The sequence below is a fragment of the Pleurodeles waltl genome, chromosome 6 (genome assembly GCF_031143425.1).
Source record: "Pleurodeles waltl isolate 20211129_DDA chromosome 6, aPleWal1.hap1.20221129, whole genome shotgun sequence".
In the NCBI taxonomy this organism is placed as follows: domain Eukaryota; kingdom Metazoa; phylum Chordata; class Amphibia; order Caudata; family Salamandridae; genus Pleurodeles; species Pleurodeles waltl.
Genome location: NC_090445.1, coordinates 1,504,673,923 through 1,504,701,811, shown reverse-complemented (window position 1 = coordinate 1,504,701,811; position 27,889 = coordinate 1,504,673,923). Strand labels below are relative to the sequence as shown.

Sequence of the window (27,889 nt, the reverse complement as noted above, 5' to 3'; positions counted from 1 at the left end):
TCAAGAAAGCAAACTTTTTGTGATTTGGTGTAAATCCATTCAGAGGTTTTTAGTTATTAAATGAAAACCAAATTTGTATATATAGGGATGCAGATCCTCCTGGGATCCTCTGCGGATTCGGAGGAAAAGCAAGGCCCTGATTGGCTAGCTGCAACCTAACAGAAAAGTTGTGCCCACCATTTTGTTTCTGGGGTTGGGGAAAACAAAGTATAAAAACATATAAGAGGTCAGGATACAGGTATCCTGACCCCATAGGACACATGGAGAGGACCCCTCATGGACAAAAAAAAATGCATTTTTTCGGTTAATCTGCAGATTCGAGGAACCTCCTCAGATCTTGGGAAAAAGCAAGGCCCTGATAAGCTTGCTGCAACCTGACACACATATTAACATGTGTGCTAAAAAAAAAGCATAGAAATTCTCAGAAAACAAAAGTTACAAGTAAGGTATAGTTAGGATGACATTTACCCATACAAAACTATAGAAATTCAGCAGTTATAGTCGTATTTATCATTATACTTATCTGAAGAAACTATAACTTGTGCCAGAAAGTAACTTTTGGCAATGAGTTATAGTTTCTTAACATAAGTATAACTATGAGTGTAACTATAACTGCTGAATTTCTATGGTTTTGTATGGGTAAAATGTCATTCTTATTATAAAGTCCTTCGTCCCTGTAACCTTATTTTAGTGCATGAGTTATAGTTACATGCAATAACTATAAATGGTGAATTTCAGTGGTTTTGTTTGTTTAAAACGGTATGTTTTAACTGCTATTTTCATCTAACATAATGTACCCTTAACTTTTGTTTTTTCATTGCATTTTTAATTTTGTAATTATATAGGAAGGAATGATTACAGTTCCTAACACTAACATCATTAACCTTTGGTTGTTTTAGTGAATTTCTATGTTTTTTTAACATATGATGCCCATTGCTGCGCTCAGCGTGGTGTTGGGCACAGAGGCTGACCTGTGGCGAGGCCCTACCGCTAACATCCCACAGACACTGTACACCCTGCAGTGCAAGGCCTTCAGCTGTGCACCCTGTGGGGTTAGGCACATGGCTTGGTTCACAGCAAGACCCTGCTGTCAACATCCCACTGGCACCAAACACCTGCCTTCAGCGATGCCTGGAATGCGATTGGGAGAAGGGCCTGGCTGCCAGGCCCTGCACCCTACCCAATGAGGTGCCCTACTCCCGCAGGGTTTACAGCCCCACCCTGGAGTGCTTTAAAAACATATGGTAAGCTCTCCTGGGGTCACAGATTCAATGAACAAGGCGACTAGGGGCTGATTACAAGTTTGGCAGTCAGAAAAACCCAATTGCCAAACTCCTGATGAGGAGACCACCAAGGTGGTGGTGGTCTCCCCTTCCGGACCCATTTCATGTTTTCCATTGGGCTGACCGCTGGTCAGTCTAGTGGAAAACCGGTGTTAGAATTGAACTCTGCTCCACATGGAGCAGAGTCCCGTACGTCATGCGTGGGGCCTCCCTAGCACCCTCGAAATGCACATTGTCTGTGCAGCAGACAGTGCGCATTCCAACGTTGCTGGCGAGGGGGGCCCTGCACTGCCCATGACATAGGCATGGGCATTACAGGGGCACCCCGTGGCCCCCTGCACTTGTTCTCTGCCAGTCTTTTCATGGCGGTTTAACTGCCACGAAAAGGGTGGCGAAGAGCATGGTTGTAATCAGCACGGTGGCGCTGACTTCAGCACCGCCGCAGATGATTGTAACCACAACCGCCGTCATACCGTCGGGATCAAAGATCCTGGCGAGACTGCGGTCTTTTGGCTGTCCGACTGCCAGGGTCGTAATGTGGCAGTCGAACCACCACAGTCGCGGAGATCCAACCACCACAGCGAGTCTGGCGGTCTTCTGATACCCAGACTCGCAATAGGGCACTTAGTGTGTTTTGTTAATTTACTTTCAATGTTTTGGGGGGTGCTGCTGCACTTCCTGCAGCTCCGTACAACATTTAAAAAATGTTTGGATGTGACCGTGCCACTACTGGGGCACCATCAGGAGGAAAAATATCATTTTTAAAATCACTAGGGCGCGAGCAGTTAATAATAAATTAGCATCCCCAGCCACTTCTTTTTTATTCTTTTTTTAAAGAAATTTTTAAAACTGTGAGCGGTCCAGTACCCACCCGGGCTCTCCACACCTTTTCTTTATAATTTTTATAGTTGGGGGCAATGTGGGGAGCCCAAAAGCCCCCAAGTCTCCACAGCCAGCACCCAAATCAGGTGCCACCAGAAGCCCCTGCGAACCTTGCAAGCTCCCCAGCCACTACTGTTGTGGAAGCCAGCCATCTTTTAAAAACATTTTTTAAGTGTGGGTGCCCTACTCCCCACCTGGTGCACCCAAAACATCCTATTCACTGGGGGCTGCGGGGACAGCCCCAACATCCCCACAGCCCTTGCCGGCTCCCTAGCCATCACTGTGGCAGGAACCAGGCATTTTACTTTACTTTTTTAAATGTGGGTCTCCCATGACAACGCAGGGCACCCAAAACATACCACTCATTGGGGGTCGCGGTGGGAGCCCCAATGGCCCCAGCCAGGTCCCCAGTCAGCACGCATAATAGTGCTGCTGGGAGCCAGCTCAGTCATTTTGCTCCAAGCATGAGGAGAGCAGCATTTTGTTTTCGTACTGCCGTCTGGGCAGGGAGTAAAGTTGTGTTCCATGCCCAGAAGAGTGCGGCAAGATATGCCCACACTTTCCTAGGTAGGGAACTACAGTGTCTCAGAGAATGGAGTGACATGCCAGAACACTGCTGCTATCAGGCCCCAAGGTATGGGGTCCCCAGGGCCATCAGATTGCTCAGATAGGGATGACACAATCCCTTCTCCTCATATAAGAAATAAAAACCTTTGGCACTGGGGGTGGAGTCACTTGGGCCTGAAAAAACCTCAGAGAGCATGCCCCTTCCCCAAAAAAGTAAAACAGACCCAGAGGATGAGGTCCACAGGGTCTGCAAAATGCTAGGGGAGGAGGGCTGCACACAATCTCCCCAAAATAAGAAAGGGCTCCTGGGGGTGAGGTCCCTGGGACATGATAAAGGCTCAGGGAACTGGGCTGTGCACCTCCAATTCCAAAATGATTGAAGTGTCCCCTGGGGATGGGGTCCTTGGGGCTAGAGAATGTCTCAGGTGGGTGGGGGGGTCACATACCCCTCTCCCCCCCAAAAAGTGAAGCAAGCCAAAAACATAGCACCGACCCACCAGGGCACTGGCCCAACCTGGGGGGATTTTTTTCTTTTTTTTTTTTTTTAAAGGGAGGGAGTCGCCTTTTTTCTTAAAAACATTTACTGTGGATCAGCGGATCCTCTGTAAATCTGGAGTAAAGCTTTTTTTGAAAAATATTTTTTTTGCTCTGGCGGTGGGTGGGCTGTGACTCCTCTACCAGGTGTATGGGGGGAAATGGTGTCCCCCTCCATATGTTTGTGTTAATATTTTTTTGAGGACTAGGGATAAGTCCTCAGGTGCTAAAATGGTTGGCGCTACATCTTTGTTGATGTAGTGTCAGCCAATCTGATAATTGTTTTTGATCTGTCTAATGACTGGATCTTCTGCAGAGTTAAATATACAATTATTTGTTATCTTAATTTCTCAAAAACTAGGCAAAGGATTTACACCAAATCACAAAAGGCACGCTTACTGGACAAAGATCTCGCTTTCTGCCAAATTTGGTATAATTCCGTTCAGCAGTTTTTGCATTATAACTGTTCAATTTTCCTATAGAAAAATGAATGGTGAAAACGCATTTTGGGACCCCCTCCATTTTTCTGGTCCCCACTTGAAAGATCACCCCGAAACTTTACAGGAAGAAGCTAAGGGGGATGAGACTTTTATTTTAAAGAATTGTGAAAATTAATCAAACGGTGCCCAGAGTTATTTGCAACAACATGCACAACATTTTAAAACGTCTGGTCACATATATAGAAAACATTGTAAAACATCCTGTTTGAAAACCAAATCATCACAGAGAAAAGCCTACCTGGATTACTTGCCTTCAAGCCAAAGTGAACAAATGGCCGGGGAGGGATCTGGGCACACAATCACCAGACAATAATATTGCTGTCTGTCAATCACATAATTTAATTTAAAGGATCGCTCACAACAACAGTGTCTGATATCTCCACCTCAAGCATCCAATGCTGATGCTTCGGCATGCCCAAAAACTGGTTGCCACCTTTCTCAGGACTAACAGACTAAGCATTGGGACCGTGGGCAAGAAACACTGGGTTGTCAGTGAATATCAATTTAGGACCTATGGTCAGCCGTGCAGGAGATTGACTGGAAGTAGCTAAAAAGAATGGCTGTTATAGCACTAAACATAAAGTGGTGGCATTAATTTACAGGCGATTTAAAGTAAGGACCAATCAGCACAGTAGTGAGGAGTGCCGAACAAGAAATTAAGTTTTGCATGAACCTGGACTGTGGATGGGAAACACAATCTCCGCACCGTGTACGTTTGTATTATTTCATAGCACGCGAGAAAATTGCCAAATATACACGGCTAGGACTTGGGATTAGAAGCCAACAGAAACTCTCATGCCCAGATGGCATTATAAATAAGCCCGCTCACTGGTAAAGACACTACTACTACTAATTGGCTTTATAACTTGCTCAAACACCCACAAAGATCACACCATGAGTTGGGGAGCTAAGCAGTAAAAAACCTTAAATACACTCTGGTTCTCCTTGGCAGTGCAAGGCGTTGACACAAGGTGGCATGCTACAGAGCTCCAAAGAAAGCTTTCATGAGGGTGGTGGAAGATGTCTCATCCCACGCAGGGTATACACAGGACACAGACACTGCCATCCAACACAGGTTGGTTGGCCACCTAACTGCACAATGGGGTGGTCAAGATGCAAAAAACATTCAGAGTAGGGAGAGGAAGGAACAGGAGTAAGGAGGAAAGAGAGGAGTCAGCAGGAGGGGTATGTACCTAGGTCAATGCAATTTGCTGATGGGGAGTGGATTGCTCAATGGCAACCGCCTGTTCCGGGGTGATGCATTAATTAACACAAGAGGATCCGTATTCAATTTTTACAGCAAAACGGGGCAATGGAAAGGGTCCAATAGATGAGATCTGGAAGTGGTGTGGAAGTATAATGTAATCTGTCTCATCATTTCCATACCTCATGCACCCTTTTCATCATATACCACTGCAGAAAGTCTCTTGCTTACAAATGAGAAAATATAATGAGCGAAAGTTGGAAGGTAGACTGGGAATGAACGGGAGATATAAGGAAACTTCATCACCTAGTCAAACCCACATTGTCTCAGTAAGGCCCAAAAAGGATCTAGCTGACCAGTTTCTAGTGGGCTCTAGGTCTAATCGGGTGGAAAACGGGTTAAGAATTCAGAAAAGGTACCCATGATGGAGAATGAGGATTTCAAGTAAGCAACATATCCTACTCCATCATGGGATCTTCTTTGATAGTCATAAACCTTATAACAAGGCCATTCCATAGTGGAGCCATTCCATATACTTACCATGGCCACCCACAAGGTGTAGCGTGCTACCCATGTGAACAACCACATCAGCATTCTGCGCAGGGGTAGGAAGCACTATAATGCCTAATACAATGCAGTCAAACAAACAGAGCAACCAAGTGGAATAGCAGAAAAAGGAATGAATGAAGTTCTTCAGTCCCCATGTGTGTGCATCTAAGCGGTTCTTGGGTGTGCAAAAAAGCACTTCCACGTCAGTGTAAACTAAATTACAATTAGTGCAATTTTGCATTCGTATTAATGTGGATCTTCTGCCACCAGGACGGCATTGCTACCTTCACAAGTTTAGGCTGAGGGGTGGGATTGTGGGTGTATCTGGGAGGTGGCGTACTTCTGTTGGTATTCGCATTGCTGTTCAGGATAGTTAGTTTTCCATCCTGCTAAATGTGTAAGCACTTGTTCTTGTTGGAGGCAGGATAGAAAGAGGGAGGGCACTCCCATGCATTTAATAGGAATATAAAGGGAAGGTATTTCTGTAGAGGGAAAAATATTCTCCTCATGGAGAGAAAAAAGAAGAAACTAAATGTGAAAATGTACATATATAATCCTTTGGCACTGGGGGTTGAGTCCCTTGGGCCTGAAAAAACCTCAGAGAGCATGCCCCTTCCCCTAAAAAGTAAAACAGACCCAGACGGCAGAATGTGTGCCATGATGGTGATTATGCATGCATAACCTCTGCACTCTTGTCTACCACAGGAAATCTAAAACCATTGTGAATTTTCTCGGGGGTGCTCCTGAGATACTGCGTTACATCCTAAAAAGTCAGGAACATGCACCAAATGTAGGAGTAATGCTATGACAGATGTTTTCTTACTTACTTCTTGAATTTTTTTTTTTAAATGGGGCCTGAGAGGAGCCAACTAAAATGGCGCAAGTGATGCAAAAAAGGAAGTGAAGTGTGGAGCCCCTAAGCAATATTTGACGAACAGTCTTATGTGGAAATGTGATGGGACATAAAAGAAAGTACCTTGATCTTCTCTGGGTTTCTCAGCTCTCCCCCCAATTACCAGCCTAAGATACCAGGCCTATAAAGCTTTTACTTCAAAGGTCTCGAAAAACTAAGGTCAGCTGCTTCAGGCTTTCTTGGAATAAACCACAAGCGCCATCTCTGGCTCCCACAAAACCCCAATTCAAATGAAAAAAATGTTTTTGTTCTCTGGTTTGCTCTTTACGAGGTGGAAATCCCAACTTCAGCTCGATTCAATTTGAAACAGTTAAGATGCTTGACCCTAAAAATCCAGATTCACAATGGAAATTTAGACAGATCGTAATCAGTACCACAAAGCAGTTTTTTAATTGGGCACAAACAATATCAACTATTTATAAATTGTTCATTTTATGGGTGACAATGAAATGGATAAAAGTTACTGACCAAAGGAGGCCCAATATCGCAATCCGTTGCCTTCGATCTCACCATCTGCAAACTCTCCTTCATAGTAACTGCCATCCTTAAGTAAAAGCTTTCCGTGACCTAGGAAGAAAGCCAAGATGTATAATATGGCAATGTTTGATGGCGCCTGAGCATGCACCGCAAAGTTGATGAGGTGCTATATTTTCTGTGCACCTTCATAAGAAAAGCACTTTATTAGGTCTGGTTCTCGTGTAACAGACTGACTCTCCAATGCCAATCACGAACCCTCGTTGAAATAGGTAGACGCTTTGAAGAGACTTTCTAAAGTAAATTATTTCACAAGTTAGAAAGATAAAATCATAAAAAGAACTCAATCTCTTCATGTAAATTTGTAAACTTTAGCTGACCAGACATTGGCAGTAGGTTCCCCTAAAATACCATGCTAATATAGGAAAAAAGAAATACATCACAAAGGTGGTCTTTCCAGCTACTACTTAAACTCTGCTCAGTGGTTGGCGGTCGCAAGATAACATTCTTCGGACAATGTATGCAGATGTCTAGCTTGAGCAAAGAAATCTTGAGTGAGAGCACACAAATGACATCATTCTTACTTACAACCAATGGGCCCAGTGGTAAATCTCGTGAGGAAGCATAACGCCTCTGATATGATATGGGAAATTACATTACAAACTAGCACAGCAAGCCATATTTCCAGGGGCGCATGGTGAGATACAAGTGAAAGATAATTTCTCCATAGCACTCAATGCGGCTGTGCAGCACGGTTGCAATAAAGCCATCTTTCTTCACCAGACAAAACAGGAAAATTCTCATCTTGCTCCTGCTTTCTTTGGGTACGGGGTTAATCACACAGTCTAGGACCTCAGGGAGCCAGTCTGATAAGTAAAACAGAGCAAGAAATTATAGTCAGAACACCACATCAACAATGTAGTCAAAACGTGCTTCTCATGCTGGTACACCACAGGCCACAAAGGTTGGCACTTGTCGTATGCAAAAAAAGCATGGGCCATAATATCTTTTGTCTTGTCATGCCTGGACAATGCAAAAACACTTTAATTTGGCTTAGGGCCTACCTCATAAGATGACTGCAACAAGTACAAAACACTGTAAGCACACTTTTACTACGAAGGCAATAACTGGAAAACAACTACTGCACCCTAATTGAACACTGACAACCAACAGAACAATCAGTTAGCTTCAGGGCGCTCTACATCGCTTATAGAGTATACTATGAAAAGTAACAAACATTCCTTCACGAAAAAAGCTCACAAATATACCATTTAACCTGGCCAGTGAAATCCAGCACAGCTTTCTGAAACAAGTCCCATTTAACATCAATTCCAGATATTGGTACCAAGGAAACAACATCAATAAAAAGGTGGCAGGCACGTGCAATTTAACCTAAACACATAGCGCAAACTGGTAATAAGAAAAATACCTTCATCAAACTTTCACACCATATGCTGAGATCGACCCACACACACACACAGACACAAACACACACACCCATGAAGACAATCTTAAACACCACCCAAACTGCAAAGTTGGGACAACCATTGGAAAGTGTGGACTTATTGACCTGTGGCAAGACAAGGATTCCTCATATTTGACAGCCACATTACCAACTCCCCCCACCCCCACCCACCAATCAATCAATCAATCAATCAATCAATGTGTTTCAGTGCAAGACTGTCTCACACTTCTGCTAGAACAGGGAGAAAAGCAGGGAATATTCACGAAACTGGGCCCATCGCAACAAGATTGTCAAACATATTTCAAAAACGTATCTGCTGACTATACACCCTACACCACATACTTCCATAACCACAGGATGTAATATTCAGATTCCTGCCCCACCCTGCCTATATGCCCCATTTTTGTGTCTCCAAATTACTTGCCTACAAGCTAAATTGCATCATGAATACTCTACAAGTATACCACAATACTTCTCCAATGAAGCACCAGGCTACCTCTCATCAGCCTACAAAATCCATCTTCAACGTAAGTGTCTGCTCCTCTTCCACCTCCTTCCAAACATTTCCACACATCTAAAAATGATGGCATAAACTCACCAAAATATGCAGTGTAGGCCCGGCACAAATGATCACATGCCTAGCATTAGCAGTACTCCCCCAACCATTACTGTTCAAGCTATCCTACAAACACCTGCAGAGTCCAGCAATCCTCTCTATTTCTCTCTCACACATATTTAAAAATGTGTTGTAGACCAAAGAAAGCTGAGATTGAGGAGCAGGAGGCACATCAGAGAAGATACTACCAAGTACATTGATATAGGTCTCCTCTAGCTCACTCATGTTTTCCCGTTCCTCTTCACGGAGTCACTCACATACCACTATTGCCCCTTTCTCACTTACGTCTCCCCCAACCTCACAATCACCCACCCACCTTTCTCCCACCTGAATTATCCACTCATTGCCCTCTCACCTCCACTCCTACACATATCTTCCACTTACATCATTTACACTGCTCTCCCTCGGTCCCTTCACTCTCTTTATCCTCCACCTTAACATCCCTCACTCTCTCACTCCAACATCTACTCATTCTCCTCTTACCTCATCACTTCTAGTTGCAGGCTTAAGTCTAATTTTCATCCTTTCACCTCAGTCTCAACTTCCACCGTGTTCACATTCTTGCATCAGTTTCCCCATCTATCTCTGTCTTCTTCTCACCCACCTTTCTCTAAGCTACACTCTGAACCATAGGTTCTGTTTCTACCTCTCACTAACTTATACACATTTCTGGCACACCCACAGTTCGCTCATTACTAAGCTACATCTCTTCTCCCACACCGCCCATCCTCACATTTCTAAGCAATCTTTCACAGGTGCTGCTACCAATCACTACGACCTCCCACACTACAAACCCCAAAGAACCTCCTCCCTTTCAGGAAAATGCTAAACTCTCATTTATTCTAACTTCACCTACTCTAAGTTGGACTCATAAGTCCTCATGTCAACTTTTTTCTTCAATGATTTCCTGTTCCAGTTTATTGGTGACTCCCAAAACGTTAACAGCGTTTTTTGTTTGTAGGTTAAGAGGGTAACTAAATCACAGATGCAGCTAAAGTTTATATCCATTCATTCGTTCACAGATGCAGCTGGGTGGTTGAACAATGTAATTCGCTCAACTGCTCACTAGTCATATAACACTTTTAAAAGCCACCATCTTCAGGGCATTTCCATCTGGCCACTCTAGTTTAAGGGTCAAATAAGCTCTTGGAGAGTGCTGTTTGGTCTGAGTACGCCCTGGAAGGAGCTAGGCCTGGCACTCTGGGGACCAGAAATGAAACCATGATGGAAAGAGAAGGGGACACACCGAGAGAGAGGGGGTGAGCGATGAGAAATACACTAGAATTCTTTGTACTGGGATTTCAACATACAGTCACATCAGCAAGATAAGAAAAACAAATCATAGCTTGTGGAGGCGCCAGTCTTCAGTGGAAAGGCACAACTTACCGTGTTTCTTCCCTTTTTTCCATTGTCCTTCATAGCGAAAGAAAGTGTTGGGGTAAATGTAAATCCCAAAACCTGCAAAAAATAGTAAACATGCTCTGAAAATGACAAACACTTTCAACTTAAGCATTTTAAAATCATTCCAAATTGTCTTGGTTTTTTTATGGAAACGTTCATCTGCAGGCGAGGGGGAAGTAAACAAACTATCGACTCCTTTTCACTTTCCTTTTGGAACCCCTTCCTTAGATTTGACCTCGGAAGTCATATAGGGGTCGCAGCTCGACCCCTCGTTTGCCCCTTGCGACCCCTGCCCTAAAAGGTGGCAAAATCCGTGCCATAAACGCAGGGGGCAGCTTGTCTTTATGGACCTAGGCTGGTGCTCCAATCTCCTTGTTTGTAGTAAATTTGAATTATACTAATAGTAAACAATCGCATATTATTCACTAGTAGTGTCATAAAAAAATGGAGTACAGTTAGCAGAAACATGACCCTTGCCAGCAGCTAAGGTAAGTAAAGCAAATCCTTTCAAATGTATGCTGTGTAGGTGAGTGTGTGTTTATGTGATGGAGAGTGTGTGTATGTCCAAGCATGTGGGTGTGAGTGAACGTAAATTTCAAATGAGGTGTGATGTCTCTTCCACTACCCCAGGCCTTCTGGTGAATTGACGTTCATGGATGTGACAGGAAACAACCTCGCTCATCAGAAACGAAAATAATTTGAATCATCTTGTTCTATTCGGTCATTTAACTGGAAGCTGTGCAAAACATTCTTGGGAATTGAATGACCCAGAATAAAAAAAAATATCATCCAATAATTTCACAGTTTAACGTCACTTTTTTCCAACTTTAACATTAAAGAATTAACACTTGGCAGATGCCTTCATTCTTTCTCCGTGATTCAGACACATTTTAAGTGAAAAATAGACACATGGTACTTTGTTACTTCATGTTACTTTATGTGAAGCACTCAGGCTGGCGGATCCGACAGAGACCTCATTTTGTTAATTTTTGTGTAGAAGTAGATCACTGAAAACCAGGTACTAGGTTCACCAAAAATTACTAAGAATTACCATTCAAGGCTTGTTTGCCGTCATTACGAGTTTTCTTAAATCACGTTATTGAAGTTTTATATTCACTCTGGTAGCACAAATGCCGCCACATCAACAATCCACAAATTCGTAGTGAAGTAGTATGATGGCATGATCATTTCAAACAAAGCCTACAGAACTTAGACGATGAGTCTAAAATCCCATCTACATAAAGGTGGGTCAAGGCAGGTTACAGACATGTGCGCAGCACACCCAAGGGTAGGGGAGGAGAGGGGGGTGAAAGTTCATGACAGTAGGAAGGAGCTGAAGAACGAAGACCACTATTGTATTGTATTGTAATAGTATTTATATAGCCCTTACTACCCCTGACGAGGCGTCAAAGCGCTTTTCGGCGAGTAGCACACTACTTCGGAACCCAACAAGAATTATTGATAGATAAGCATCGGGAAATATGAGTACAGTTTTAGTATTATTATGAGTTAATTTGAGCCGTGGATATGAGAGTTTGTTAGTTAGATTGGCAGGAGTAATGGACAGGGGGAGGAGGAAAGAAATCCAGAAGTGTTAATTGAGAGTATATTCCTCATTTACTCATCCCAGGGGCTTGGGATGAGTAAAGGGGGATGGAGGAGGGAAGAGTCTGTGAAGGGTTAGGGAGATCATAGTAGCAGGATGAGATAAATGAGGGCAAATTTAGTAGGGTTGTTTGGGAGGTCATGGTAGTAGAGTGAGGTTTTGTGAGTTAGATGTGGAAGCGGAGAGAAGAGCTTAGGCAGAGTTATTTAGGAGATGAAAGTAGTAGAATGGATTTGGGATGAGTCAGAGTGGGGATGGAGGATAGATTGATAGAGACATGACATATGATGGTGAGTAGAGAAGTGTGATAAGATGAGAGCAGGGATTCCGGTCACCAGGTCATAGAGTCAGGAACTCACAGACTTCTGCTATTGGTGCACGAGTGCAGAACATGTTCAGCATGTCCACCATGGGGCACAGCAGCGAGGGCAATCAGGAGATGTACAGTATATTATATGTAATTTGGCTGGGGTGAGATAAGCCCTATGAAAGATGGGGCAATGTGTGAGCTGAACAGTGCTTAATTTGTAAATAAAAACATGCCCAAAGCCCTCCTCTTGAACACGCGGCTGCTGCATTAAATGTGGAAACACGGAATACCGAGGGGCGTAATCCTGAAGCCATCTCTGGCCTCTTCAATCCATATAAAGCCACTCCGTGCCCCTTCAGCTCACTCTTGCAGCTGTTTTCTCCCTTTGTGACGCTTTTTCGTTTTTTCTCTTCCTCCATCCTTCCCATATGTGTCTTTTGCTCGCAGCAAATGCTTGAGACAGAAGAATAAGCCCCGGCCCTCAAAAGTAAGGGTCGGTGCTCAGCACCGGAAACAACAAGCACAAATTATGCACTGAAGCTGAAAGCAGACATTGAAGGAAACCTTGTGTGGGTATGCGAATACCCTATCCTATTCCTTCTGGGCCAGCCCATGCTTTACATCACGCTCCCAAATATGCCTGAGAGGAGACAATGGGTCCTGAGGCATGTGTAAGAGTGCTTTTGATAGCCAAGGAACCAATTGGTGTCCCTCACCTATAGTGCAGGCAAAGCTCCTCCGTTTTGGTGGAGGAGCTGCACCCCCCCCCCCATCTGCCCCCTACCAGCATCAGCTGCTGTAAACCTTTTACTAAAAAAATGATAATAAACTATGTTTATTATTATTGTTTTTCAGTAAAGGGGGCGGGCCACAGGCTGTCACGAGCAGTGAGGGGGAGCGTACAGCACTCCCCCTCAGAGCGCATGTGCGTTTGGCTGACCATCTCCGGCTGACCAAACACACATGCACACTAGGCTCTCTTCTTCCCAGTAACACAGTTGTCGGGCTGGAGAGAGCATGCACAGGCTCCCAAGTCTGCCTGGGAGCACCTATGCTGGGTGCTACCTGCCAATCCTGATACTACTCTGAGCAGCGTCAGGATTGGCCGCAGGTCAGGCTGGGAGACTGTGCCTGCAGCCTGCCTTCATTAGAGGAGAAGCGCGGCGGCAGCGGCAACGCTGAAGGTAAGTTTAATTTTAAAAAAAAAAGATTTCACCCCTCATGCACCTGCCGCCCTGCCCCGCACCGCCCCCTGTTAGCACCGCAAGCCGCTCCTGCTGTAGTGTGCAGTGTTTGTGCCAGATGATGCAGAGCAGGCTCAGTATCAGTAATGATCCACATACACTCAAGTGCAACGGTGAAGCGCCTATGCATCAGGAGCTGACCAGCAGGCAGACCAGTCTGCTCCACCAGCAATTAGAACAGCACTAATGCCCTCTCCTGAAATAAGTCACCTACAGTGGTCATGCTTGTAGAATCCTACAGCGCTCCACCAATCTCCTCTCGGCCACTCACGTCTGGATGGAGCATAAGGGGATCTCAGGAGCATACAGTGAAGCATGATGCACAGGCCAAAGCATACATAGAGTACACGGAAGAGGCCATTAGGTAACTCTGAGCATGGAAGGAATAACTCCAGTACTGAACTAAGTGCTCCAGGCCACAAGCCCGAGAATCTCCTCCAAGTTGTGCCCAGCCAAACAATGGGTGGGCCACTGGAGGTAGGCAGCCAGATATTATGGCTCGAACACTTGGGCACTCAGGCCTCCAATCTGTTGGGAGTTGTAATTTACTCAAAGCCACACTAAGCCTCCCCTTTATCCACATAAGGCTTTCTAACATCACATTTATTGTCCAAAATATACTGCGGGGGATGCGGAGTGGCAAAATTATGAAAAAAATATAGGAGGCATGGCAACATTACCATTTTAGAGAGAGCCACCCGTTCCTGCACCAGGAGTGGGAGAGAATATCAAAATGCAATCTGAAGTTGCAAGGAAGATATCACCCTTGTGAGGTTGCCTTCAACTAATTTACGAGGCACGTGATAGTTATTAATTCCCAAGTAATGAAAGGTGCTCGGCTTCCACGTGACAACATGCGTTCCAACCGCAATACCACGAGGAGGGCAATCCAGATAAATCAGAAACAGATACAACTTAGCTCAATTAACTCCTAAGCTTGAAGCAGCTTGAAAATTGTCTGGGATGCAGCCGATCCTGGCTACACAGTCTCGAACATCTTTTATGTAAACTCGGACATCATCAGCATATAGGGAGATCATGTGGACTTTCACCCCCACTTGAATACCCCAGCCAGCACCAGACCACCGAAGACACTGTGCCTGGGGCTCCATTGCCAAGGGCTCTATCGCCAAGTCAAAAAGCAGAGGGGAGAGCAGGCAACCATGATGCATACTCCTACCAATGAGAAACGGACTAGGTATCTTACAACCTATCTTCATCCTCGCTGATGGCTCAGTGTAAAGATGCTTGATCAATCCCAGAAGCCTACCCCTGAGGCCCATGTGTTGTAAGACTGCAAACAGATAGACCCAATCAAGTGTGTCAAAAGCTTTCTTAAGGTCTAGTACCATAGCAACCATGCCAGCAGGCGTCTTGGTTTATTCCCTTCCACATGGACCCTGGCCTAAAATGCCTTGTAATACAGGCACTTCAACAACTCTAGTAACTGGGCATGGTGGGTCCTAGTGCCAGTGAGTGTGACCATAAAATGCACATCCTCAATTGCTGCCCGTTCAAGACCCCGTAAGGAGGTTTCTACCTGGATAAGGTCTCAGCTGAGTGATTCCCAAGCACCTATAACTGCATGTATGCAATGCCTTCGAACCACAGTTTTTAATGCATCCTATTCTACCAACTGTGTGGAGGCCCTGCCACTCATTTCTGTGATAAAATTGGTACTGTGCCGGCGGACTGAGGCACAGAACACAATGTCCTCCAGCGCCATGGGTTGCAAGCGCCATGTGGGTACGGATGGGCTGTGTCCCCTCCCACGCAATCTGCCAGAGCAGCAGGTTGTGATCTGATATGGTCTTCCCCAAGTATTCCGCCAATGTGACCTTAAGCTGCATGGCAGTGTGGCAGAGGAAATGGTCAAGCCATACATGCAGATCGTGCAGGGAAGAGAAAAATGTACATTCCTTAGCAGCTGGAATCAGAGCTCAACAGTCATCCACTAAAGACCAGTGTGCAAGCCACTGTGACAGGTAGGCTTTGACGCATGTAGTAGAAGATTCAGGAAGAAGAGAGTAGGATCTTTCCAAGGCAGGGTCAGAACACAATTCAAATTATCCCCAAGCAACCAGGGCAAATGGGATCAACAGGTCAGCAGTGAGGATATGCATGCAAGAAAACCCCCTGAACAACATTCACCCAATTCAGACTCACCAACAACACCTTCACCCCTCCAATCTCCCCAAGAACAAACACATAGCTCCCCTTCAGATCCGCCTACACCACTGTGCCTGAAAGAGCACCCCTAGTCATATCCATATCAATGCTCCCCTACCATAACTAGAATAGGTCATGCAGAAATATTTCAACTTTCAGCATTTTCAAAGTTCCTTCGCCAGGTGAGTTTCCTATAGGAAGGCCCCATGTGCCCCATATCTTTTCAGATATTAATGCCCTGAGTGGCTTCTGGCAAGTGTTCTTAGTCCAGAAAGGAAATGGATTGCGCCACCCCAACAGGGATCCCCCAGGTGCACTGCAAGGAAAGTACAATGAAAGGCTCAATGAAAATGACAAAATAGAACCCCCAACTCACAGTCCCACAGCAGCAGAGCAACATCTGGCCATCCAACACTTAACATAAGGCTGCAAGTTTGTGGGCCTTACAAAGCAGCAAAGCAATGCTCGCAGGGTACCTAAGGGGGAGGGAAATGGGGGTGGGGGGGGTTTGAGCACCATGAAGTATTCTCCATGTACTATCCAGGTAGAGACAGAGATGGCCCTGCATTTGCAGCAGTGGTTCTGGCCCCTGTGGTCCAGGAGAGAGATTGTCCAGGCAGCCGTCTCAAAAGAAGCCAGCAAACAACCGGCAGAGACGCACAACAAAAGCAAGTCACCAGCCGTCTGCAACATGACAGGGAGAAGCAGGGTGGACAATGCACTCAGCTAGGATGTTGCATTTTCCATCAGAGGAGGTATCCTCCGTAACTTCCTAGGCATCAGCTGTACCAGGGTCCGAGAGATATGACACACAGCAAGGGCTGAAATCCTTTTGCGACATGCCTGTGCCAGAGTGGGAGCGCCAAAGGCATGGCAGTGGGTCCACACGGCCTGCCCCTGTGCTGTCTCCTCTACAGAAGGACCACTCCCAACAGGGACTTCCACGGCACAGCAGCACTAATATCAGACAAGGCATGTCTCTGCTGCTCGACCCAGTGCCAGTCCTCCCCTGGCTCGGTGAAGGATTATGAAGTTCCATTGGACAACACTTTCAGTTTGGGAGGAAACAAGAGGGAGTACTTAAACCCCTTCTCTTTCAATTTGGATTTCACACCCCTAATGGAGGCTCATAGATGCTGGACCAACAGTGTAGTCAGGAAAAACAAAGGTTTGTGCTTTATCCAATGTCAACGCGTTTTTGAATAAGATGCTGTTCAGCCACCGAGCAGCTTGCAGTGCTGTGTCCCGGTCTTTAAAGTTCAGCAACCTGGCCACACCAGGTATTGGGGGAGCGCCCGGCAGGGACCCGGTGCACCCACTCAATTATGAAGTGGGAGGACAGCCCTTCGTTCAAGATGGCAGTGGACAAACAATACTCAATGGAGGCAGTGGGGTCACCACCGTACGCTCCCTCCGGAAAACCAATGACTCAGACATTGTTGCACTTGGAACAGCCTTCCAGGTCATCCAATTTCCCTTCCCACTGTTTCACCCTGATGGTAAGTTCAATGACCTGTTTGGTGAGTGAGTGAGTCTACAGCAGTATCTCAAAAATGGTGGGTTCTGCACCTTCCACCTTGAATGATAACTTCCTCTGGCCCTCCCGCTGGAGTCCCAACTGCACTGCATCAACCCTACCCCCAAAGTCCTGCCAGATCGTGTGTCAATGTGTTAAGAATGGTGTCCACATTTTGGGACAAAGGGTCCGCACCCATTGGGGACTGATCTCCTGTGGCAACGGGAAGTGGCGCGGGTCTGATAACTAGGTTGACAGCTCCAGGTGCGCCTGGAGGGGGGTCTTCCCAAATTGCTGTTGCACCATTGTCACCCAATTAAGACAGCCACATATGATCCATCCTCAGAAGGTAATGACATCCGGTTGACACTGCGGGTGAGGGGTCTGAAACAAGCTTCCCGGCACCAACCTCCACAACTGTCCCCCTCAAGCAACCCTACATTCCTGTCCCATCGCCAGACGTCAACCTCGGAGGAGCTGGGGAGGCCCGGGCAGCCACAGTCACACTGGGGATACTCCATGCTGGCCATCATCCTTAAGGTCCTTCCATCACTGGCAGGGGGAGCTTCACCAGTGGTCTGCATTGCAGGAAGTTAGGCAAGACCCCAAATCACCTGGCCTGGGCCATTGATATGTCAAAGGAGGTGGGCCCTCGTGGGACTCAGGCTCCCCAACCCCTGTCACTGTGGGATGGGAGAGGAATGTCTCCACACAGGTTTGAATGTCTGCACGTCTTGGGGGAAAATGACCTGGCTCACTACGGCAGCCACTCTTTGTGCGCCATAGGCACCCCAGTCTATTGCCACTCCGATCCCTTCCTTGAACCCTGGCAGAATCATCCATCTCTTCACTATCCGCTGCGGGAGGGGGCGAAGGTGCATGACAGCAGCCACAGCTCTGGTTGCCCTCCACAGCCCCACGGCATGCCAGCACCAGCTGTTTATCTTCACAGCCTGAGTGTCATAGCTCCGCGGTGCTGCACAGGCCACTTCAAGGTGTCGGGGGAACCTACCGGCCCACTCTCGCAGCAGCAACAGGTCGGGGTCCCCTCTCCATCACTAATAGCACTGGACTGTCGTAGGAGGCGCCCACAATGATGACAGAATTTACGGGCCCTCTGCTCCAGAGCCTCACAAGCTTGTGACCGCCACCTTGGGGCACCTGGCCACGCCCCCATTACAAGTTCGGCCTTAATAATGATTGGTAATAATGAATCTAAAATTTCTAAAACTAGGGGGATGAGTAATACTGGGAACTCGTGTTAAGGGTGAGTTACATATTATTCCCCAAGGGCTGCGATAATCAAGATCTTCAAAATATTTTTTTTCGGATGGGTGGTAGAGGATGTTGGAAGACTCAGGCTTAGAGGGCTTGGAGGAGGTTGGAGTGTAGGAGTGATCCTCTGGTCAATCAGTCCACTAAAAATTCTTAAATTAATTTAGGCAAGTGTTTGCCGTTTTCCATGAGAGGAAACTTCAAAACATGCAATCTTACTTCTTGTTTGCGATTCCCATCCACTATCAAGCCCTGTTCAGATGGCCATAAAGCAATCCGGAGTCACTGGGCCACAACCATGGTAGCTGAGGCAGTTGTCTTTTGATATCCTGAGCTCTGTCCTAACTGTAGATCTGCAAAATTGGACCCGTATATATCTTTCAAACGTGACTGTAGGATTGGTATGGGCAAGCCGTCAAAGGCTTCTTAGGGAGGCAGAGACTACGAACTCAACAGTCAAATAACAGACACGATTCACTGTCCAGCCAATTGCTTGTTTAAGTAAAAAGACATATTTCACACAGTAATTTGGGTTCGGCTACAGGATTCTACTGTATATGCTACAGGAGTCCTAACTCCAGTTCTCACGAATATCAGACTTTACTCAGCATGTCTTTGCCCTGCATTTCTATACAATGCAGTTTTATTCACACATGCCTTTGCCACAAAAACACAATGTTCCTATGTAATTGTCTTTTACCATGTAATTCATTACACCTCAACAGTTTTTTACTCCACAATTTTATTTTTTAAATTATTTTCATGGTGAAATATGCTATTATTAACATTAAAGACATTACAAATGTTTACGAAAATAATAACTCTGAAGTAAAATTAATGCAATAAAATAAACCATGAGGATGCATCAGTAATGTACTACAAATGAAGGTCTAACATACTATTAAAATTAGTACATCAAAAACATAAGTTTAGTCATGAAATACTTAATTCAAAAAAGTTTTATGTCTTTAAATGTAGTAAGTCCTTAGAATTTTTTTTTCCACACGAGTGAGTGGTACAAGGAACGCACACAAGAAAACAATACATCAGAGTACTACCATCTATCAACCAAAAAAAGGTAAGAACACACTTAAATACCACACAAAAGAGATACCGTTATATTATAAAAAAACTTTGTTTGAAAATAAATATTTATTTTAAAAAGTAATAACCTTTTTAAATAAACATACATATTACAGAGAATAAACAATCTGTGAAGAACTGGTGCAGGTAATAAAACATTTAAGTAAGAAGAATATTAGGGAAAAAAACAACTGCTGAGTTGTTATTTTAATTATTTATAAAAAGAAAAATAGGACTATCTACTTTTATTTAATCCCATGTTTATGTAAATGAGTACAAAGATTGATGTTTGTTTTCACTTACTATGACCTGTAATTCAAAAATCACATTAAACCTTTTTTGTTTATTATTCTGGCACCTCAAGAAAACATCATCTGAGAATTCCCTTGCAAAACCACTTATAGATTCAACCATTAATGAGAAAGGACTAGAACCTTAAATAATAGCTATCTATCTACAGTATTTAATAGCTGTTAGCCACTACTATTTTTTCCTCCTGACAGCAACCTAATGTTAAAATTAGTCAAACAGTAAATAACCTGCACAGGTATAAAAACTGAGCGAAATAACCACAAATTTCTTTCTCAGAAAAATATAAATAATGATTAAGTTAAAAAAAATCCACAGATTAATAGTAATGAGTTTATGAGAATATGCATTATTAACCTTTTTTTCTTTCGTTTTTATATAACATTTGAATTAGTAAGCAGAAGAGCATAAAATAAATACATTTCACTGCTTTTAATTTAAAAACACAGCATTGATAACGTTTTCCATTTTCGGTTTAAAATAAAAAGAATGTCTCTTACAAGTTTTAGGGCCTCATTACGACTTTGGCAGTTGGAATACTCTGACCGCAAAAGACGCGGGGAGGAGGCAGCCGTCATACTGGCTGCCTCCCTCTTGGTTGTATTACAATGTTCCCACCGGACTGACTGGCAGGAACATCATATTACGATATTCCAGCTGGTCAGACTGGAAGGAACAGGGCTACCGTATTGGCGGGGGGTCATTACCATAGAACACCAGTCGCCTTGGAACAAGCACTGTCTGCAAAGCAGACTGTGCATTCCGACGGTGCTGGGCAAGGGGGACCCTGCAGTGCCCATGGGGGCCTCCCTGCACTGTTTTTTTGCCAACCTTTCCATGGTGGGGACCCCGCCATGGACATTTTGGCAGAAACAGGAGTCGTGATCAGCACAGCGCGCAGAGTTCAGAGCCGCCATGGCTGACCACGAGTCCTCCCTCCTTCAGCTTGTTGAGAACCTTGTTCTGACCACCAGAATGATAATGTGGCGGTCGGACCACCGGGAGTGTGGTGGTCCGACCATCACCGTGGGGCTGGTGGTCTCAAGACCACCAGCCTTGTAATGAGGGCCTTAATCAGTCTAAAAGGGGAAACGAATCAATAACATTTGAGGGTTATCATTATTGTAAAAACAGAAACACTGAGCCCATGACTCACTGGAGGTGTGTAACTTACTTCTCAATTACTTGCTGATGCAAAACAATTACTGTTGGAGACCATGTACAAAGTACTACAGACTATAATCACTCTGCCTCTGCAAAAGAGTTGGAATTAAAGGACACAGTATACCAAATAAAATCTTTAGCTAGTTCCTCTACTAAACCCTCTGGATCTGTGTTAAGGGAGGGATCTATCAATATCACTATGCATGATGCTGGAGGCCTACCCACTACCACAACCTTAAACCACATGTTTAGTGGAAAAAGGACAGGTGAGTAAAACATTACCTTTGCAGCCTAACACTTTTAGGGGCAGATGTAGGAAAAAGGGAAATTGCGACTTTCAATTTGCGAGTCCGTGCGACTCGCAAATTGCAACTCGCAATTTGCCATGCAGAAAGGTGTCTCAGACACCTTCTGTGACTCGCAATGGGGTCGCAAAGACCCACCTCATTAATATTAATGAGGTGGGTCGCAGTTCGCGACCCCATTGCGAGTATGGGCACTCACGGGGATGGTGGCCTGCTGGAGACAGCAGACCACCATGTCCGTGACTGCTTTTTAACAAAAAAAATTCTATCTGCAGCCCGTTTTCCTTAAAGGAAAACGAGCTGCACTTAGAAAAAAAAAAAAAAAAATGTGTTCCGGTATTTTTCAGAGCAGGCAGTGGTCCATAGGAAAAATTGTTTATGTGATCATTCACAAAGGGGAAGGGGTCCTATGGGGACCCCTTCCAGTTTGCGATTGAGTTACCATCCACTTCAAGTGGATGGTAACTGCGAGTTCATTTGCGACCGCTTTCGCGGTCCATATGAACATAATTTACAAAATAAAACCTTAGCTGGAGGTTGTATTTCTGCAGGTAAAACTTCATTTCTAGCTAAGAAAAATTAACAGCATTAGCTTTAATACCCCGAACATGTAGACAATTTCTACACATGAATTATAAGATCACTATATTATTCCCAAACTTAAGAGAAACTGTCACCCTTACTCAATTATTTGGAACAGACTTGGATGGCCATCTAAACAGGTCAGGTTGCAGACGACTTCCACGCTACAGAATTGAATGGAGAGGCTGCTACTAGACTACTTTAAAATGGAAGCAAAAGCTAACACTGCAGTAGAGGGGTAGAAAAACTAGTTCCAGTTCTATTGCAAAAGCATATACCACATTCCATAATTTCCTGGAAACAACCACAATCGTTTTCAAATAGTCTATAGTCCAAAGTATCTAAACGAACTCTAGTAATGAATGAATAACTCCTTTTAAAAATACAACAATTTTGAATGTTTAGAAGAAGAGACCATTTGGAAAACATTGCAAAACCTTCTTTGACAATATCCTTTAAAACGTATTTGTTCTAAAAAAAAAAAAAAAAAAATGGCTAAACATTTTCTGTAAAGGGAAAACACATAAATCAATTCCCTTTTCACTAAATAATGCACAATATTCGTAATAATAAAACTTGTGTTCTACATTACATTTTTTCTTTCTTCCAAGCATTGGAAAGATTTTAAAAAACCTCTCACCATCTCTTTGATAATCCACAATAAATGCACAAAGTACATTATTGAAATTGTGAACAAGGAAAAATCCCAAAATACTTTTATTTTGTGTGCAAAAAGTGTCTTATCCAAAAAGAAAACTGCATAGTATGGTGTAAATAAATTCAGTCTTTACCTCAAAACCCATCTACGTACTAAAAAACTATCTCTGGAAACATCCAGAAATAATTCACATAGGTCGACCATAGAAAACCCCCAAATATTATATTTTTAAATTGAAAAAATCCTGTTTCAACAAGAAAAGAAGCACATAGGGAGGATATACATGTAAAGTAACATAACCTACATAGGTAATCCAAATATTTAGTCAATCTCAGCACAAGTAATCAAATAATCCACACAAGAGATCCCATTCAAGAAATCCTGGATTCATAAATATAAAGGGCCTCACAGGACCGTATTCTTGGCGGTGGTGGTCAGAGTGCCAACAGTCTGGCGCAGAAGACTGCCAAATTAAGACTTTGGCAGTGATCCCAATGGAATACAGCCAAAGCACTGTCTGCACCGCCAGTGCAGTCAGACTGCCGCAGATGATTGGAACCACCAGCAGGCCGGCGAAGACCATGTTTCTGTCTAACCTATTACAATGTTGCACACCGCCAAGACCACCAAAGGAACCCAGGCAGAAACAAACTGCATTAAAGGAGAAACTCACCTTCAGGAAGCCACACTAGTTTGGAGCCGTCATGGAACCAGAACTAGATGTCATCCCACTGCTCCTGCTCACCGAAAGATAACAGAATCTTCGCTGATGGCAACAACAACAGTAAGTACACACACTCACCTGTTAACATTGTATATTGTTACACTTTGTACAGTTACATAACATGCCATAGGGAAGGGGGGCGAGGGAAACACCCACATGTGACAGTTCACTGACACACACAGTCACATACAACTACAAAGATACCCACACATATACAGCACACACGCTGCAGCCACCACACACACACCACGTCAAGAACACATTTACACATGTCAACACGGCGCAGGCTCAGTCTCATTCAATACCATACAACATAACAAGTCACAACAACACCACAACTACACCAACACATTGGCAAGCACTTACAACCGACACTAGCCAGGGACACATCACACATACAACACAATGTGTAACCAACACAGGAACAAACACACACAATTACACAATCATACAACTTACCAATCAACACATACATCACACACATAGCACATCGTACCTATCAAACCATGCACAATACACACACACTCACATAGTCAAAGCAAACAAAGCCACACACCACAACGACAAACACATGCCAACACAAACACTGCACAATACTATCACAACAACATGTCTGCTACATACAAATGCCCATCACACAACACTCACCCTATCCCTGGGGGACAAAAGCACTGCACACACCCTCACATACTGCCCATACAATACAGGAAGCACAAGCACCACACATACACACACACAAATACACGCACACAGCCATCAGCCAGGAACAATTCAAACAGAGGAAAGCAAATGCAGGTCAAAGATGTAACCAGAAAACCAACAACTGGTTGGTCTGAATACATTTTTTGAGAAATAAGATCAAAGTCAAAGGTCTTAGGCCAGTCCATAGTACACAGATTGTGCACCAAAGGCACATAATGGTGCCCTAACTTGACTCCTGAATGCCATTTAACCTCCACAGGTAGAGGCGTCAAGGGGGCAGGCAGGCAACTCAGGGAAGATCTGGGGGGGGGGGTGGGGGGGGGGTGGTAGGTGGTTGGGGGGCTTAGGATTGGGGGGTTGGGCTTTGGTGCATGGGAGGTATGCTTGTGGGTGGTGGTGTATGTGGGGTGGGTGAATGAGGGCATTTATGTGTCTTGGGCTGAGGGGGGTGGAGGTGCAGGAGGCCATCATGGTGGGTGGGTGGCTATCTTTTGGGGTGGTGACTGCAGGTATGGTGAATGTGTTGCATGTAGGCGTGTCAGTGGTTGAGGTGTCTGCACATGTGGAGACTGGGGTGGATGTCTGTGCATCTGCTGGGGTGCTGTCTGCGGGTAGGATGGGTGTGGTGGCTAGATCTGTGAATGCTGGTGTGGTGTAGTCAGGTGTGGAGTCTCTGATGCTATCTGTATTTTACCCCAGCTCCATCTTGACCACTGACTCCATTTTGTGCTTAGCTTAGCGTGACACACTGTCAGGTGTTTTTACACACACAGCTTGTGCAATGTGTTTTCGCTATTTCTCACTGAAGGAGGAGTACATAGCATGGGCGAGTGAAGAGCACAAATGATAAGAGGTACCAAGCTAAGAATGTTTACGGTAAGGCAGAGAACAGTTTGGTCTTGGAAAAACACTGTGAGACTTGGCCAACCTCTAGTATGCTCTTTTCAACACTGACCTGGTACGGCCAACAGTTGAACAACAAATCGCTGTAGGGGAGGGCGATTTTCTAGAATTCTCCTCCCCAGCTTGTTTAAGGTATTATAAGAGGTGAGCTTGACGCCTGGGGATAGATTGTACTCTTCCGGGGGGGGGCACTTTCACCTGGATCCCATTGGGTAGTTCTCTCTTTCGCGGTCGGTTGGGTTCACGACTTAATCATTGTTGACTTTTGTGATCAGTATTATTTCATTGCTGTGATCATTTTCAGAGTTGCGCACGTTTTTTTGTCTGAAATAAAAGCTCACATTATTTTCCTGTGCATGAACAAATTCATTACTCAGACTAAGAGTGCTGGTCTTTCTTTTACTTCATCTTCTCTTAGTCTGCAGCAGAGCAGAACAGTGTCTGTGATGCTGGGGTGGTGTGGGTCTCAGGGCAGGTTGTGACTGTTGCTGTGTGTGCAGGTGTATGTTGCTTGTGTGTATGCCGGTGGTGTGTCTTGTGGTGCTTTGGTTTGTCTGCGATACCGTTGGCTGTTGAGGTGGATGCATGCCTGTCTGTCTGTGTGCTTTGGCTAGGTCGGGGAAGGGGGGATTGGGAAGAGGAAGGTGGAGGGGGGACGGTTAGACAAAGGGTGTCTGGCTGCCATCAGTGGGAAATGATCTCTGTAGGCCAGCCAATGCACCGTGAATGCCCTCCAGGAACGCATTACTCTGTTGTATTTGAGTTGACAGTCCCTGGATGGCATTCACGGTGGTTGACTGACCCACAGAGATAGACCTCAGGAGGTCATTTGCCTCCTTTATGAGGGCAGCAGGACTAACAGGGGCTGGGGCAGAAGTGTCTGTGGCAAAGGAGACACACACCCTCTTCGGTAAGCGAGCACGGCTAACTGGATGGGGAGCTACAGGGAAGACGGTGATAGAAGGGGGTGGCGGAAGAGATGGTGCTGGGGTGGTCCCAGATGGGTCTGCCACTGCCAGGGAGTGTATACTGGAGGAGGTTTCTGAAGATGAAGAACTGGATCCAGTCTCCCCCGGGGCACTCCCCTCACCCTCAAAGCCACTGAGTCTCTTGGTGTTGGTGTTCTCATGACTGGAGGTCCGATGACCAGCAGCTTGCCCACTTGGCTGTGCCCCATCTCCTTCTCCTGCCGATGCTGGAAAACAGAAAGTGAGGTAGGATCATCACATTCTTTACATATCACTTACATCAAACTGTACACCTCAGAAGCATGGAGCTATCACACCAACCAGTCCATGACAAGGTGACTTGGCCACTTTATACTGGGTCCCTATTCACAGCAACACACTCAACCAACAACAAAGCTATGGGAAATATGGGTCACAATGATTTCCACATCTCACATACACAAACTCAACACAGACTAACAATTTTGCCTGATGTCATGTACCAGGCAAGGGACCTTATTGTATAGTCAACACAAGACAGCATGTTGCATACAAGCCATACCCACTTTATGTCAATGAGTTCACAACCTTCACAATGGACATTTTCACACATGCAACTACTCTAACTGGCATAGCCAAATTTGGATTATGATAAAGTCAGAACACATGTCACCTACACATTCACCAATAGTGATGTAAGGATGTTACATATTTAGTGGACCAGGTCATCCATTTAAGTCATTGTCCTCCTGAAAACAAAGTATAGCACAATTACAAGGGCCTAATTATCTCAGAGCATTTACCCACACAACACCACAGGTAGTATAACTACTATTTCTATTCAATGGACACCTGTCATGTGCATGAAGGTGACATATAGTTCAATGTATCATGCTATTATTCCATCAAGAGCCCAGTGATAGAGTGGCAACATCACTATCCACACATCAGACACGATTGGCCTTACATCTGTTTGGTAAAAATACCCGAGAGAGACAAACCACACCTGAGGCTACCATGACAGGGACACATACCTTGATGCAAGCCGAATACCTGACTGCACATAGCATTCCACTCACATGTGTATGTAAACTTTCACACCTGCACTACAACGGGTTTCCATACAACAAGGACTCCAAACATATCCCAAATAGCAATAGAAAGTAAGTTTAAAACTCATTACAATGTGGATTTATGACAGAACCATACAATATACCCATGATGTTGGCAAAAAACAGTTAAGATTTTAACTGTGTATAAGATGTCTTTGCCTATTTATCATGCCTATAACACATAAGGAAATAGTTGTGCAGCCATTTCCTACCTACAGAATTTGAACATGGCACTAACATTCATAGCTCTGACATTAATGTATGTCATCCAATAGGAGTCTAGCAATACGTCCGTGGTTAACTACATTTAGGATGTCCACTCAGATGACACATTACAAAGGCCTATATACATCCCTCACTTACCAAGGGGGTACACCTGGTAACAGGTCTGAATATGTTTTGCAAGTATGGCATGTGAAATGTCAGATGGACATCACAGCCTCACATGATGCTGTCACACATCAGAAACCTTATGAAAAGTAGGGATGACTATAAATTGTCAGACTCTATGCTGCACATAAACATGGATCAAGGGACAGTGGAATGGACAGAGGGCAAATACCTGGACAACTTACCATCATGATATTGGGAATATGAATCTGTAGGTGGAAAAGGAACAACCAGCAGGGTATGAAAAGCTGTATAGTGGTACACATATGGCACAGTCACATGTGCATCATCATATGCTTCTGTTAAGAGGGTACAACATAGGTGAGTAACATGTCTCTATACACAATAGAATGTGCACACCTGTGTGCCAATGTTGGGGACTGTACATCTATGTGTTCCTTGGAGATCTCTGACCTTTGCACTTACCACATTGTCAGAGCTTAGAATCTTTCAACTCCTACATTAACCTGGTAAAGGGTTGAAATATGTTAAGTCTGTACTT

The 27,889-nt window shown here is 44.7% G+C and overlaps 1 protein-coding gene across 2 annotated transcripts in view; it reads right to left on the bottom strand.

Moving 5' to 3' along the window:
• The window catches only part of MORN1 (MORN repeat containing 1), a 980,804-nt gene that overhangs the window by 920,249 nt on the left and 32,666 nt on the right, over positions 1-27,889 (bottom strand). For both annotated transcript variants that reach the window (XM_069240989.1, XM_069240990.1), the window contains exons 2-3: positions 10,374-10,445; positions 6,901-6,999 (exon numbers count right to left, since the gene is read on the bottom strand). In XM_069240989.1, the coding sequence (XP_069097090.1) occupies positions 6,901-6,999; positions 10,374-10,445 (171 nt within the window). The remainder of the gene's footprint in view (positions 1-6,900; positions 7,000-10,373; positions 10,446-27,889) is intronic.